Source organism: Penicillium canescens, assembly GCF_028828765.1.
Source record: "Penicillium canescens strain IBT 15451 chromosome Unknown utg000006l_segment0_segment0, whole genome shotgun sequence".
NCBI classification, from domain to species: Eukaryota; Fungi; Ascomycota; class Eurotiomycetes; order Eurotiales; family Aspergillaceae; genus Penicillium; species Penicillium canescens.
In genome coordinates, this window is record NW_026703968.1 from 2,203,641 (window position 1) to 2,218,310 (window position 14,670).

Below are 14,670 nucleotides of genomic sequence, written 5' to 3' on the forward strand. Positions count from 1 at the left end.
ATATCTTATCCATCAGTTATTGATAACGCTGAACAATGTGGACTCTATGGCTTCATGGAGACATCAGCAGGCAAACGACCTCGCAAGAGCCTGCTGTAATAATTAAGCTATACTAATAACTGATATGGGAACGTGCATATACTACTCTTGCCGGCCTATTTGGCTGACATGTCTCTCGCAATCCCGATCGCAACATAGCGAAGGCGACATCCAATCCCCCAACTGCGATTCATTATTCATCTACGACCAATTCTGCAGGGCCGGCCGTCTCTCAGATCAACTGAGATCCCAACCGTGCAAGGGTCCCCTCTGTGTAACCAATCAAACAAACAGATTCATATCGACACCGATGGAGATCCAGCCATCGACGGTATGCGATGCAACACAAGTCATAAAAAGAATATAATTTTGGACGCAAGGTCCATCCCAAGCAGCTGGTCACCGAAATGACTAGAGCTGATCAAGATGTCTCACGTGCTGCATCTCAACAAGGGTGTTTCAAGATGTAATGCGGCTGGAATAAGCTCTGCTGTCACCACAATGTTAGTATGTTTCAGGTTGTCTAAAAATGTTCCGGAGGAGACCCCTCGCTTCTGGCTAAACAAGGATATGAGAATTGATCGTCTCTCCATAAGAGTGCCAAGTCCGCGGCAAGCTTGGCTGACTATTTATAGACGTCCGCCGACGGTTAAGGAGATCATGCGAAGATCAGACCCCAAGGTGACAATCTTGGATGATATGCATTGGTAAAAAAAAGATATGAGCTAACGAGCTAATTTGGTGGCTGGTTTGGCGGTGTCGAGGCGGCTGGGAAAGGAGGTGCATGACCGATGCTGCAAGGTACGAAATACGCCGAGGACAGCAGGTAATGTACCATAATCTTAAAAATACGTAGGGTTTCCAACATTAGCTAGATCGTGTAGACTTCAGCAGTCCAGGTTATGTAGTACATTACCGTATGTCGCCATGCACTAAACCCTCACCAATAAGACCTCAGAGACTGGCAATGTCTGTGACGTTGGCAGCAAAACAGGGCAATAGAAATTTATCAACACTGATATGGACGGTAGCTCTCCGACAGGCCAACCGTGAAATGCCCCCAGTTTCAATATATAAATGATTAAACGTGGAGTGGACGGTGCACGCCAACAGTCACTAACCTAGAAGCCGCGCACGCCTCTCCCCACGATCTGTCTGATACCAGCAGCCGACTCCGCTTAAACGAGAATTACTGTGGGGAAATGAGTCGGGCCGATGGAGTTAGCATCGATACCAGCTGAGATCTGTCGTGTAAAAATGTGTGCAGCGGGTTATGTAGTGTAGGCACCAGCAAAACAATAGACCAGAACCATTGGGGAAGCATATTGTGTGGAGCTGACGGTGTTTTACCAAAAGCAAGACTTGAGGCCTTACTCTTTATTGTTTGCTAGAAATATACTAAAAATGAAGGTCAGTTTTGGTAGCATTGTAGTATAAAAAGCATATCCAATGCTCGAAGTTTGAAGTTTGAAGATGCAGGATAAAATGGGCGAACCAGAATTCGGGACGTTGGATTTGATACGTCTGTTTTTCTTAGGGTGCTAGAGCTATGACGCGGACAAGGCCGTGCCGTGTACGGAATTAAGATTGCTGTGGATCGACTAGACCGGCTTCTAGCTCGCCTATCACTATAATTCCAATGTCCTGAGTGTTGGAGTGCTAATCGGCTATAAAACAGCAAGTGCCGCTACTGCATAGGAAAGTGGGTAATGGAGATGCGCTCTGAGTTTAATTAAAAAGGCGTGGAGTCGTCATCGCAAGTGATTATAGTTTCCTTTACGAACCACCCTGATATCATACATGTTCGGACAGATAATTAATTATACTTTCTACGGTATGAACGAGGTATTAAGCAGAGTCTGCCAGGAGAGGTCCCCTGCTGTTCTGTCAGGGGTGTAAACCGTAATAAGGTAACGTTAAGTTACTGTACGGAGTACAGTGCACGGTAGGTACAAACGTAGGTCCGAGTACCCCTGGCGTGGCGATTACGGACTGGAAGTAACGTTATACTTGTACTCAATATTATGAACACATGGCAATCATATGGTCAAATATTGAACGTTTGGTACCCATGGATACGGAAGGAATTTGAGGTGAACGCTGATTGGGGTACCTGAAAAACGGGGCCCCAAGGGGGGCGCGGATAGCTTGTTGATTGGTTGCCCCTGGCAGTTTAATCTCGTTTGGACGCCAAGGTCCAGGGACCAAGTAAACAAAGACCAGAGAACAGAGAATACGAAAGCCACAATCTGGTAAAGTAAAGGCAATGATGAATACAAGTATGAATGTATCATTGTATCCTATACGGTATGCTAATTACATATGAATAGGAGTTGCCAAGGGCATATAGGCCCACTAGGCAGTGTGAGACTATACTTCCCCCTTTTCTGGTAATGGAAAGTATCACGCTAACGCTTTTGGGACATGGCCCGACCCCCTCCTTTTTGTATCCTCCCTTCTTCCCCAGTCTGCAGTTCTTTCGAAGTTATCCCATCCGACCAGAGAGATTCTGTCTCTCTAACACACTCATTTGATCCGGAAAACTCACTGTCCTTCTCTTCTGTACAGCCTGTTCGAAACCGTGCCAGCTTGCTGTGATTTGATGTACGTGCCATTTCCCGTTCTTTATATCTGGGACAGGTTTTGCGATTAGATGTCCATCGTCTGCTAAGATCGAGGGACAAGGCCCTCGCAAGTTATGCAACGAAACAACAATGCGATAACGCGCTACGCTATCAGATGATATGCATCGCGTTTGAGTGATGCGACTTGATATAAGCTCGATACATAGCACGATGGACATATGGCGGCAATTGCACAATATGGATTGGACGAGACTAACACTTGCCTTGTCAACAGATTTGAATCGATACAATGAAGCTCTCCAACACTGTTGCCGCGCTGGCGACGGCTGGTCTCGCGACTGCCCATGGCCACGGACACGCTCACCGCCACAAGCGCGCCACCGAGACCGAGATTGTCAACACCGGTCCCGTTGAGTACAGCTTCGTCGTCTTGGACCCTTCCAAGTCCGGTGCCCCCGAGGCGATCAGCATCAACGAGGCTTGCCAGGGTCTTGCCGACCACAAGTTTGAGTGGCTCGATACCGCCGTTGCCGCTGCCTGCTCGTCCTCCAGCACTGCCACTCCTACTTCGACTTCCACTCCTGCTCCTACCTCCACCATTGCTCCCGCTATCCTCCAGGAGACCGCCGCTGCGATAACTCCTTCCAGCTCGAGCAGCACCGTCGAACCCACCAGCTCCACTAGCTCTGCCACTGCTGCCGCTACCAGCAGCTCCTCCAGCTCCAGCAGCTCCGGTGCCACTGGTCTCACCGCCGAATTCCCCGATGGAGAGATCGACTGCGGTACCTTCCCCTCTGAATACGGTGCCGTCGCCCTTGACTACCTTGGTCTGGGCGGTTACTCTGGTATCCAGTACGTGACCCTGGTCGACGACCTGGTCAGTGACATTGTCACCGCTGTTACCGGCGATGAGTGCCACAGTGGCGCCATGTGCTCGTACGCTTGTCCCGCTGGCTACCAAAAGTCCCAGTGGCCCGAAACCCAGGGTGCTACTGGCCAGTCTGTCGGTGGTCTGGAGTGCAAGGGCGGCAAGCTCTACCGTACTAACTCTGCCCACAAGCAGCTTTGCATTGAGGGTGTTGGTGGTGTCCACGTCAAGAACCAGATGTCCAGCGACGTCGCCGTTTGCCGTACTGACTACCCCGGTACCGAGTCCGAGACCGTTCCTCTGTCTGCCGTCTCCGGTGCCACCCACCCCCTTACCTGCCCTGACGGTGACACCTACTACAACTGGGAGGGCAAGTCCACCTCCGCCCAGTACTACGTCAACCCCAAGGGTGTTTCCACTGAGAAGGGTTGCCAGTGGGGTGACGGCAGCGAGCCCATCGGTAACTGGGCTCCTCTCAACCTCGGCGTTGGTTACACCTCGGCCGGCAAGTTCCTGTCTATCTTCCCCAACACCCCGACCACCACCAAGAAGCTCGACTTCAATGTTAAGCTCGTCGGTGACAACCTCAGCGACGAGTGCCGTTACGAGGGCGGCACCTTCTACGACTCCAAGGGTGCTATCAGCGGCAACAGCGGCTGCACTGTAAGTTTACTCTTGAATATCCTAGATTTCATCCATACTAATCAATCTTTTCTAGGTCGGTGTCACCTCCGGCAACGCTTACTACGTCTTCTACGAGTAAATGTGTCGATGACTTAGTCGGTGGCAGTCTTCACAAAGCACCCAATGCGATGAGCATCACCCGGCCGAATGGCACGAAGGCGAGAAGAAGGACCGCCCTCATCTCCCTCCCACACGTGCACTTGTCTATACCATGGTTACTTGAAGTGTCGTGTTTTCCTTTCTGTGTATCTTAGGTTCTATCTTGTTTTATGTGTGACCTGGACCGAAACCATCCAATCCTTGTTGCCCCCTTTTGTTCTATTTCTTACGACCATGTTTTCCCCCGGGTCGATTACTTTTACGGGAACGATATTTGTTTATTGTCACGGTTAGATTTATTTCTCTTCTGTATCTCTTCGGATACCAATCAGTCTTGATTAAATCTATCTCTTCGTTCCTTTGTCCTCGGCTTGGTCGTCAGAGCTTTGGATCTTTTGCTCGTTTTTTCTCTCTTTGGGTTTTGTCACTGTGTTGATGGATTGCGGGTGGTGAAGGTTAAGGTGAAGCGGTGACTGACACTGGAGAATGGACTAGGGACTGCAGCTGGTTCTGTAACAGTGGGTGGTCAGCCAGCCACTTGACTTCCAGGCTGACACCCAGCATACATGAGGGTGGCCTAGTACGAGTGAGATCTACTGCCTTATTTTTGAATGAGCGTTTTTCTTTTATGCATTCATTTCACAATCTCTTTTTCTTGTTTCCATACTTTTCTACTCGGTATAATCTATCATGGGTGTTTTGTACGGATGCATACCTCTATAGTCAACCATGTCCATAGAACCAACCATGTATAATCTAGAAGCCAGCGGCTCTGACATTTGACAAGCACATGTCGTCCAACAATGATTATGCACGGTCGTCTAATGTTAGGGAGTAGCCAATTATTACCTGTGGTGGCGAATGCTTGATATGGTTTGTGATAGATCACCTACATTGATGCATATCCCCACACAAGAGCTATAGAAATGCATAGTTATATCAGGGATCATACAAGGAGTGGTTGATATCAGTAATTAATCTATTCATCGTTGGTCCTTGTTCTAGTTGTCTGTATAATATTTGCAGAAAATCAGGGTTCAAGCTTCCATACCGTCCATATATATATCCTCGTGAACAAGCTCATATTGACACCCGGACCACGTGTTCAAATGTACAAGGCATTCAATGTGCTACAAAGTCATATGTAGGCCTTATACCTCCATCTCAAGATCATCAGTTAGAGGATAATTGTCACAGCTACTGCAGAGCTTAAGATCTCGTGAAAACAGGACTTGAATTGCATCAAAACACATGACATCAAAATCGAAAACTACCCGAGGCCCCACCTTGAAAACTCCAAGCAAAAACAAGTGTTTTCCAGCTCCTAACCGCTTATATTTCCTTTCTGGCAATTGGAGAAGAGAACTTTCTAGACCAATCACGTACCAAATTATGTTGGCTGGGAAGTGAATCAGCTCAACTGGGGGCTGGGAGAAACGCGACTGGGTGGTCGGATGTCCATTTCGTGACAGCAGTGGGGTTTTGTGGTTCTGTGCTAATTGTAAAGTCGTCAGGGTTTTGTTCAATACCTAGATGCCACTAGTACTGAAGGATCTGACTAGGCCATCCATGTTCAAGAGTTGGGATATGGTCATGTCTGATCTTTGACATACATACTTAACAATGTTAACTATGTTGGATATGAGAGAATACCATTCCTGCGGTGACCGTAGCTACCAAAACTCGCGTGAGGTCACCAACACGTGACTTGAGACGCGGACGCGCTTTGTCATTTGGAAGTGTATAGAGTTGACACCTTGAATTACAGCAAAACAACCCTCCAAGTCGCGCCCTTTCATGTTTTCTGCTATAATTTATTAGAAATGTATATCTCAATTACCTATATAATTAATTAGAATCGCGAATTAATAGTGGAGTGTCGTGGGCGCCTATCGAACGCGTCTCGGGCTGTAAGCGTGCATTTCCGCGCAGGGACGAGACGCTCCGCCCCAGGGCATTCCACCACCACACACCTACCTTTTTCTTCAATGCTTCTCCTCCTTTCTCCTTGACCAATTCCTTTCCTCCCACCCACACCCTTTTCTTTAGGGGAGGCCTTGACGTCTTTTACGTCTCTTCCTATAATCCTCTAGGTCTTTCTCTCTGTTCATACAACACGCGGTGACGCGGGTCCTCGACCACGACTCTGGGTTTTTTTCGTGAGTGTGAGCTCGTGACGACTTCGTCCCACTAAATACAATGGAGTCTTCTCCATTCAAGAGTAGCATTGCTGCTCAAGCTGCCGGCATGAAACGTCCAGCGGCGTTGCTGCCTGCCTTTGAGCCTTTGAGCTCATCACCCTCCCTTCCTCGGCCTCACAAACGTGTAGCACGCGAACCCGAAGTCTCGACCTATCCCACGCCAGTCCCGACCTCATCGACTCATATAATGTCGTCGTCTCCCCCTCCGGGCATCGCTGCCTCCCGGCCTTCGCTGCCACGCTCTTTTTCCGCTGCCCTCGAACGGGCTCCCCTGTCTGCCGTGCCCTCGATAATGCTGTTGGAGAATGGGGAGCCTATCCTGATGGGTCGGTCCAGTGTCTCGTGCCATCACCAGCTCGCTGCCAGCCGCATGATCTCTCGTGTTCATGTCAAGGCTACATATAAGCCTGCTCCGAACCCGTTCGATCGGGATAGGGTTGAGATCGTGTGCATGGGATGGAATGGTATCAAGATCCACTGCCAAGGCAGGAAATATGACCTAGCCAAGGGAAAGACCTTCACGTCGGACATTAAAGATGCGGATATCATGATCGATGTTCATGATGCTCGCGTGCTGGTGCAATGGCCTCGCGGTGACAGGAGGGACTGCCCGTCCACCGACTCGGAACAGACCAGTGATGAAGCCACACCAACCCAGAGACGCCAGTCTCGGCGAGAACTACAGGAAAGTCCACTGCTGGAACGTCAGCGTCTGGCTTCACCTGTGTCTCCGTCGCCTGCTGTCCAGCGTGCCATTCCCCCATCCTCACCTATCTTCACACCTTCCCGTTCTCGCGTCGATGTTGTTGTCTTCGAAGATGAGCCATCCCCATTGAAGCGTCACAACACTGTCACCGGTGTGACGTCCCAGAGTGCCCGTTGTGCTACTGCCATTCTCAATACCTCGCACGCGAGCGAGTTCAGCGACCACAGTAGATCTGAGGAATTCTCCGACAATGACGAGGAGAACGACCCTATTGTCCACTCCTTCGGTCCATTTGGCGAGAACCTCCTTCCCCGTATGGCGTCTTTCCGTGCAGGTGATTCACCCGTTCGGACTGCTCGCTCCCCGCGCAGCTTGCTGCCAGCCCAGCCCCTCCAGCCCACCCGGTCTCCAAGACAGCCTGCCAAAGCCCACGAGAATCAGGAACACGATACTTCCGAGGCCAAGCCCCAGTACACCGATGAACGGTTTGAGCGAGTTCGAAACCATGCTGCCAACCAACTGGCCTTCTCCCGCCTCTCGTCGACACCCTTCTCTACCATCCTGAACAACCTCCCTCCTGCGTATTGGCGATCCAGCCATGCGAACGTCTCTGGCCCATCGAAGTCTGAGATCCGCACCATCCTTGAAACGACCAAGTTCATCGGAAGAGTTGCCCGTGAAGGAAAGGATGCAGCAGGCAAGCCCCTCGAGAGTGAATACTATTACATCCCTGACGAGGATGACGACGTGATGAGACGGTCTGCTGTGGTGAATGATCTTCGGAAGCCCGGGCTGCGTAACTGTCGGAAGCAGCACAAGGTAAGTACCATCCATGTCCCTCCATGAATATTTGCAACTTCAGATCCTTACTAACATCTCATCAGCAATACTTCTGGCGCAAGCCCAAATGAGTCATTGACCCAAAGGCCCAGTGTCTTTCCGTCATCGGATGGGCTTTCTCAGTACATATTTGCAGTGATTCTTTGTCATCCCGGTCTGCTTGACTAGGGTGACTCGCATAGCGTGGCGTGAGGCATACCCTGATTTTAATTGATTATTCTTGTTCTTTTCCCTTTTCGCTCTGCTGCTTTTTGGGGTATTCCTTTTTTTTTTTTTTTTTTTGTTCTCAGTATCGACTTGTCTTGTACGATATGTGGTGTCCCAAAAGCGCCTGTATATCGGCTTGGTTTCTGGTGGGCTTTATAGAGCCAAAACTTGGTTTCCCACGATGCTTTTTGAAGGCGACTGCTTTGTTTGCGTTGCAGGGCCCTCACACTCTTGCTTACACTAGCTCTCATTGTGTGTTGCACTTGCCTCTTTCTTGTTTGGGAAGAACTTTTGCGAGCTTCACTTGTGTATCTGTCTCTGGACAGTCGACTCTCATGTCACGCGTACCTTGCGGACTATACTTGTACCTTAGCCTCTGCCTTTGCCTCGTTGGTTTTTGCCATTTCCTGGGTCTGCTTTTCGATGGTTAAACGCAATCATGACCTGTACGCTAGCTCGTCAATTTCAGTGTGTCACTATTATAACTTGGTCTTCGGAAGTAGGGGAGGAGTGTAGTACTAGTACCTAGGGATGTCCCGTCACCAATCATAGTAATAGTATGCAAACTTGGTACGTACATGTACTCAGTATAATATCACATTCATGTGATAAACGTGAGTTCCTGTAGCACCTAGCAGTGAAGTGATACAGCAGATCCTCGCTGCAGGGTTCATGCCATTGTCATCAACACCATCACCATCACCGTCACCATGTCAATTGAAGTACCAACACAACAATTGAAAAGCTACCCGTCAATGCTGTCATAATTTAAAAATGCAATAAACAACCTTTCCACACAAACCGAATCATAGCCGCTCTATTTGTCGGGATAGTGTAATTCCATCGCCACCCCACGTCATACTGTATATCATCCCCATCGGATATCGCCCATTCGATCGCAGAGGAAATACTTCTCTCTATTACCCTTGACGAGGTCGTTCTGCGAGACCCTTATCTCCCGGGATCTTAGATACCACGCCACTCAAATAGACCTTGCACTTTGCATACCCCTCACTAGGAGGGCATATAAGAGGCTATGAGTTATGAGCTGGGTTAGGGAGTCATACATCTGATATCATATCTCGTGTTGCGTTATACTACAAACGAACGAGATAACTCTTACATATCATATTGTTATATCTAGCATCTACCATCTACCATCTATCATCTACCATCTACCATCTACCATCTATCATCTACTCCATCCATCTACCTATCTACCACCATTGTTCCCACCCACCATGCCCTCAAACGAAGAACACAATCCCTTCGAAGAAATGCACAGGGAGGAAATTGCCATTCTCCCTGCATCTCGAAACCTCGACTCCTCCGAGAAACGAGAGTCGACCAATTCGAACCGGGATGAATGGAAGCCGACGTTTGATCGTCGGCAGAGCTGGAGTAGCCAGGATCAGAAGCATCAGCAGCAGGAACGGCTGCTTGGGTCGGAGCCAGGGAAGGAGATGGGATTTACGGAGGCTCATAGCGGGGATTAAGTAGGTCTTGGGATTGGGATCTGAAACGATGGATACTTGTGCTTGCGCTTAGTGCTGGGATCGTCCTTTCGGTGCGGAAGTGGGGGTGGGATTAGGATTGGGATTGAGATTTGTCTGGGGTATTTGTAGCAGTCAGATGGAAGTAAAAGCTAACAGAATGCATATCGTATACTATGTCCATGAATGTCCTCCAGGGTTGACTAAAAGAAGAGATGAAGTAACGTTATCGCACAAGCGGATAAGCAAAATGTCCGCGATCACCTCCGCACCGCCTTGGAACTTGGAACTTGGAACTCGGGCTTCTCCAGCTTTCTATCTGAAGCTCTGGATTACTATTCTCCTCTCTACATTCTCCATTCCCCAATGTGGCATTTCAGTCACCTAAGCGCATTCCTTTCGGACATTCAGAAAGGACCCCACGATTGAACCTGTGGACACACAGAAGATGGATCGCCAGCGGAAAAGTACAGAATCCAGACCCAAGACTCACCCCGCAAAATCTAACATGTCCTCACAGGGGAGCTCCGCGACCTAAATGAGCGAGCCTGGGCAGGCGAATCCGGTACGAGCAACTCCCTCCCTGGTGACGGTGGTGACGATGAGGATGGAACTGGAACTGCCTCGCGGTCCCGCCCCATATCCGAAATGATACAGAGACTAACACCAACGCAGACGTATTCACCACGAGCAAATCCCTCGACTCAGCGCTGAAAAAGAACACCGCCTTCATTAAACGTCTTCGGACCGGAATCAGTGCCTCCGCCCTTTCCACTTTCCTCGCTGACATCCGCACCCTTTCGCTCCACAAGTACCTTTCTGAGATCATCTCCGCCTGCTATGAAGGTCTGTGCAAGCTCAAATCTCCCGGAGAAATCGCCGCAGGGGTTGAAGTTGTCAGCGCGCTGCATCAGCGTTTCGGACCATGGGAGTTTACGCGACAGATTGGTTGGCTGCTCGGCCGGGGTCTGAGCACACCGGATAAAGCACAGTTGAAGGCTTTGACCCAGGAAATCCGCGAACGGGAAGAGAAGGACCGATTGTCTCGTCATCGCGTTCTTCTCAGAGTTATTACGGAGCTTTGGCTGGTTAATGTTCTCAAGACCCTGGATGACGTCGAGCGGCCTGAGGATCTGGGCGCCAAGGGCAAGGATGGCGTCGTTGGGATCGGTGGGAAGCCCTCGGACACGCCGCTCAAGGCGAAATCGCCGGCTGCTGGAACGAAGGACCAGGACAAGCAGGCTGAGCCGTTCCCGTTGGAGGTTCTGAAGGAATTGCTCGGACATGACCGCGACCATACAAATTTGCCGCTTGCTGTGCTATTCGTGAAGAGTTTCAGCTGGGATATTGTCGGCTCGAAGCTCGCAGAAGATGGCAGGAAGACTGTCGAGGCGGATGGTGCTACAACTTCCAGCGCCGATGCCCAGACCGAGAGCAACGGCGAACCAAATACCGAAGCTGATCTACCTCTGATCCCCGAGAAGACCCAGCAGCGATTCAGAAACATTTTGAATCGGTATCTTGATGATGTGAAGGCGCATGTGGTTCGGGACCAGAGGGCACTGGCAGCGCAGAACCGCCGCAATGCTGAAGCATACGTGAAGAGCGGCGAGATCTTTGAGGACCGTCAAGCGAACTTTGAAAAGCAGACCAAGTCCTTGGAGAAGCTCGTGGCCAATACTCAGGTGCTATGTGAGGCCCTGGGGACCGAGATGCCCGAGCTTGCTGAGAAAGAGGCCACCGATGCTTCGGCTAATGGTGGGATCGGCCTTGTGAAGACCGCTGATTACCTGCGCGGTCAGGGTGAAGGAGCCGGAATCTGGGAAGACGAAGAAGAGAGACGCTTTTACGAAAATCTAGTCGACTTGAAGGGGAAGGTGCCGGCGGTGTTGTTGGAAGATGGCAAGAAAAAGAAGAGTGATGCAGAAGAGGCTGGAAAGAAGTCTGACGGCGATACTAATGACTCGATAGAGCCTTCGAATGAGAAGTCCGCCGCGGAGGCGGATGATCAATCGACTGCAATCGCGAGTAAGACCGTGGGCGCCCAGGTGGATTCTCTTTTGGCCAAGCTTTCGGAGCTGCAGACAAAGGACCAAGTCGATCAATTCGCTCTGGACTTTTGCTGGGTCAACTCGAAGGCATCACGGAACAGACTTGTCAAAGCTGTGTCGGATATCCCCAAGGGCCGCATTGATCTTTTGCCGCTATATTCTCGCCTGGTTGCAACACTTGGACAGTACCTTCCAGATATCCCGCAAGGAATTACCACCTATCTTGATGAGGAGTTCAGAAGTCTGCAGCGGCGCAAAGCAAAGGAGTTCCTCGGCCAAGTACGCATGGGCAATGTGCGCTATTTAGCCGAACTGACAAAATTCGGCGTGGTTCCAGAGCATATCATCTTCCATTGTTTCAAGGTTTCGCTTGACGACTTCTCACGCATGAACATTGAGATCATCGGAAATCTGCTCGAGAACTGCGGCCGTTACTTGCTGCGCAACCCGGAGACAGCGCCCCGAATGGCATCTTTCCTTGAGACTCTGAGCCGCAAGAAGGCCGTGCAACATCTGGCTCAACAGGAGCGTATGGTCATCGAGAATGCCATCTACTATGTAGACCCGCCACCACGCCCTGCCATCCAGCAGAAGGAACGTACCCCCATGGAGCAGTACATCCGCCGCTTGATCTACCTGGATATGAACAAGCGCAATTACACCAAAATTCTGAAGTCCATTCGCAAACTTCACTGGGAGGAGCAGGAGGTTGTCGAAATCCTGGAACGCGTGTTCAGCAAACCAGTCAAGGTCAAATATGGCAGTATCCATCTTTTGGCAATTCTCGCCAGTGCCTTGTACCGGTACCACCAGGATTTCGTGATCGGAATCATTGACAACATTCTGGAGCAGATCACACTTGGCCTCGAGCAGAACGACTTCAAGTTTAATCAGAAGCGCATTGCGGAAGTCAAATACCTGGGTGAGCTTTACAACTACAAGATGATTGATTCCCCTGTCATTTTTGACACGCTGTACCGCATTATCACCTTTGGTCATGAAGGCGGTACCCCGGCTCCTGGAAGAATTACCATGCTCGACTTGCCAGACGACTATTTCCGTCTGCGTTTGGCATGTACACTTCTCGATACGTGTGGCCACTGCTTTGATCGTGGCTCAGCTAAGAAGAAACTGGATTTCTTCCTTTCGTTCTTCCAGTACTACCTGTTCACCAAGGACCCACTGCCCATGGATGTGGACTTCCTTGTTCAGGATACATTCTCTTCTATCCGCCCACAGTGGAAGCTTGCCACAGATGCAGAAGAAGCGACTAGAATTTTCAGCGAGGCTGTTGCTCAGAACTACAACGTGCAGGATTCGGAGAGACCGGTGGAAGCAGAAGTTGAGGAAGAGGAAGCGGAGAGCAGTTCGTCTGATGAGGGGTTCGAGGAAGATGCAATCCCTGACATTGATGAAGAGCAGGAATCTAGTGATGAAGCAGAGGTGAGCTCACTTCCAGCTCACTCGCAAGGAACCCATTTTTCTAACGAATCCCAGGCCTCCGGACCCAACCAGGAGGCGAATGACGAGAGCGAAAGTGAATCCGAAGACGAGCAGATCATTGTCACTCGTCAAGAGGAGGAGCGGGACCCTGCCACCGAGGCTGAATTCGATCGGGAGTTCGAGAAGATGATGGCCGAGAGTATGGATTCCAGACGGTTCGAACGCAAGACCGTTTTCGATATCCCCTTGCCCATGAAACGGCCTCCCCGCGAGAACTTGCCTAGTGATTCGAGCCCTGAGCCTGTTCCTGCTGTCCCAGTCGCACCGAAGACAATGGCATTCTCGCTTATGACGAAGAAGGGCAACAAGCAACAGGTAAGTCTTTATATACACACAGGCTCGCCGTGCAAGTGTATATAGGAAACTCACAATATCCAGACCCGAACCATCGATCTCCCATCAGACTCAACATTCGCCATCGCCATGCGAAGCCAACAACAAGCCGACCGCGAAGAGCAGCAACGCATCAAGAATCTAGTCCTGAACTACGAGGCATCAAACGAGCCTGAGCCCGCCGAAGCAACCCAGGAAAAGCGCACGCCGACTAGCCAGCGAATGGACAAAGCTGGCGCCAACCGCTCTGCATTCCGTTCACGCAAACTCCAGCTCAGCGATGTCAACTGGTAATGAATACTGCATTGTCTGGACTGAGGTCTATTTGCCCACAGACACTCCAACAGGTTTATTGAATATGCCATACCGTGCCTGGACTCAGATCGGATGTATTGCTCCACATTATACACAGCAGTCCCAGTGTCTGTGTCTGTGCTAGTGTTATCAACCGACGGCCGTTGCTGCGGTTGTGAAATCTTGACTCGAGATTGAGCGTTGAATCAATGGTATACGTGGCTTTACGAGGAGAGTACGAGGGCGCAATGCCATTTGTGAAAAATGCACCATACTCCTTCCTCCCTTCGTCAACAAATCATGGTTTTGCTCCTGTCGCGATTGCCATCGAGATCACTTTCACACACTCCCATAGCTATCGATTACCCAGCTCCGTGGAAACGACCCACGCTGGATCGAGCCGGGTTTCCCATACCTTCCTTCATACATATTCTCCGAGAATGGCCATTTTCATGACAAAGAAAATCTCCATGGATGGATTTCGTGGATGATGGCAGGTGCTGTTGATTCGGACGACAGTGGTAGAATTTGATGGTGGATGGTGGAAGAATACGATATGACCTGACATGGAAACAGGAAATCAGTTCTGTTATGTATGCACTAGACCCTCGTTAAGCAGGATCTCTATTACTTAGTAGCAGAGAATATGCTCCAATTTGACTGCCCTTTTTTTGAGATTGTGAGTCTGATAGACTGGTATGTAAGCGAGAGTATTATATTCATTAGGCCGAAGCACGTATGTTATTTTGTGTAGAAGTCTCTATAAA

The 14,670-nt window shown here is 50.0% G+C and overlaps 4 protein-coding genes across 4 annotated transcripts; all 4 read left to right on the forward strand.

Moving 5' to 3' along the window:
* Window positions 1-2,913: 2,913 nt before the first annotated feature.
* On the forward strand, window positions 2,914-4,255 carry sun1 (SUN family protein UTH1; the record flags this gene model as incomplete). Its single annotated transcript, XM_058518549.1, has 2 exons — window positions 2,914-4,155; window positions 4,211-4,255. 2 exons carry the CDS (start codon window positions 2,914-2,916, stop codon window positions 4,253-4,255), a joined length of 1,287 nt encoding a protein of 428 aa, XP_058369337.1.
* A 2,219-nt stretch (window positions 4,256-6,474) lies between these two features.
* fhdA (putative transcription factor Tos4) lies at window positions 6,475-8,093 on the forward strand (the record flags this gene model as incomplete). Its single annotated transcript, XM_058518550.1, has 2 exons — window positions 6,475-8,001; window positions 8,067-8,093. 2 exons carry the CDS (start codon window positions 6,475-6,477, stop codon window positions 8,091-8,093), a joined length of 1,554 nt encoding a protein of 517 aa, XP_058369338.1.
* Window positions 8,094-9,470: 1,377 nt separating this feature from the next.
* N7446_009806 (uncharacterized protein) lies at window positions 9,471-9,725 on the forward strand (the record flags this gene model as incomplete). The annotated part of the gene is made up of 1 exon (XM_058518551.1): window positions 9,471-9,725. One exon carries the CDS (start codon window positions 9,471-9,473, stop codon window positions 9,723-9,725), a length of 255 nt encoding a protein of 84 aa, XP_058369339.1.
* Window positions 9,726-10,170: 445 nt separating this feature from the next.
* On the forward strand, window positions 10,171-13,903 carry N7446_009807 (regulator of nonsense transcripts 2; the record flags this gene model as incomplete). Its single annotated transcript, XM_058518552.1, has 5 exons — window positions 10,171-10,189; window positions 10,243-10,287; window positions 10,398-13,216; window positions 13,271-13,591; window positions 13,655-13,903. The coding sequence occupies 5 exons, from the start codon at window positions 10,171-10,173 to the stop codon at window positions 13,901-13,903; spliced, it is 3,453 nt and encodes a 1,150-aa protein (XP_058369340.1).
* Window positions 13,904-14,670: the final 767 nt, after the last annotated feature.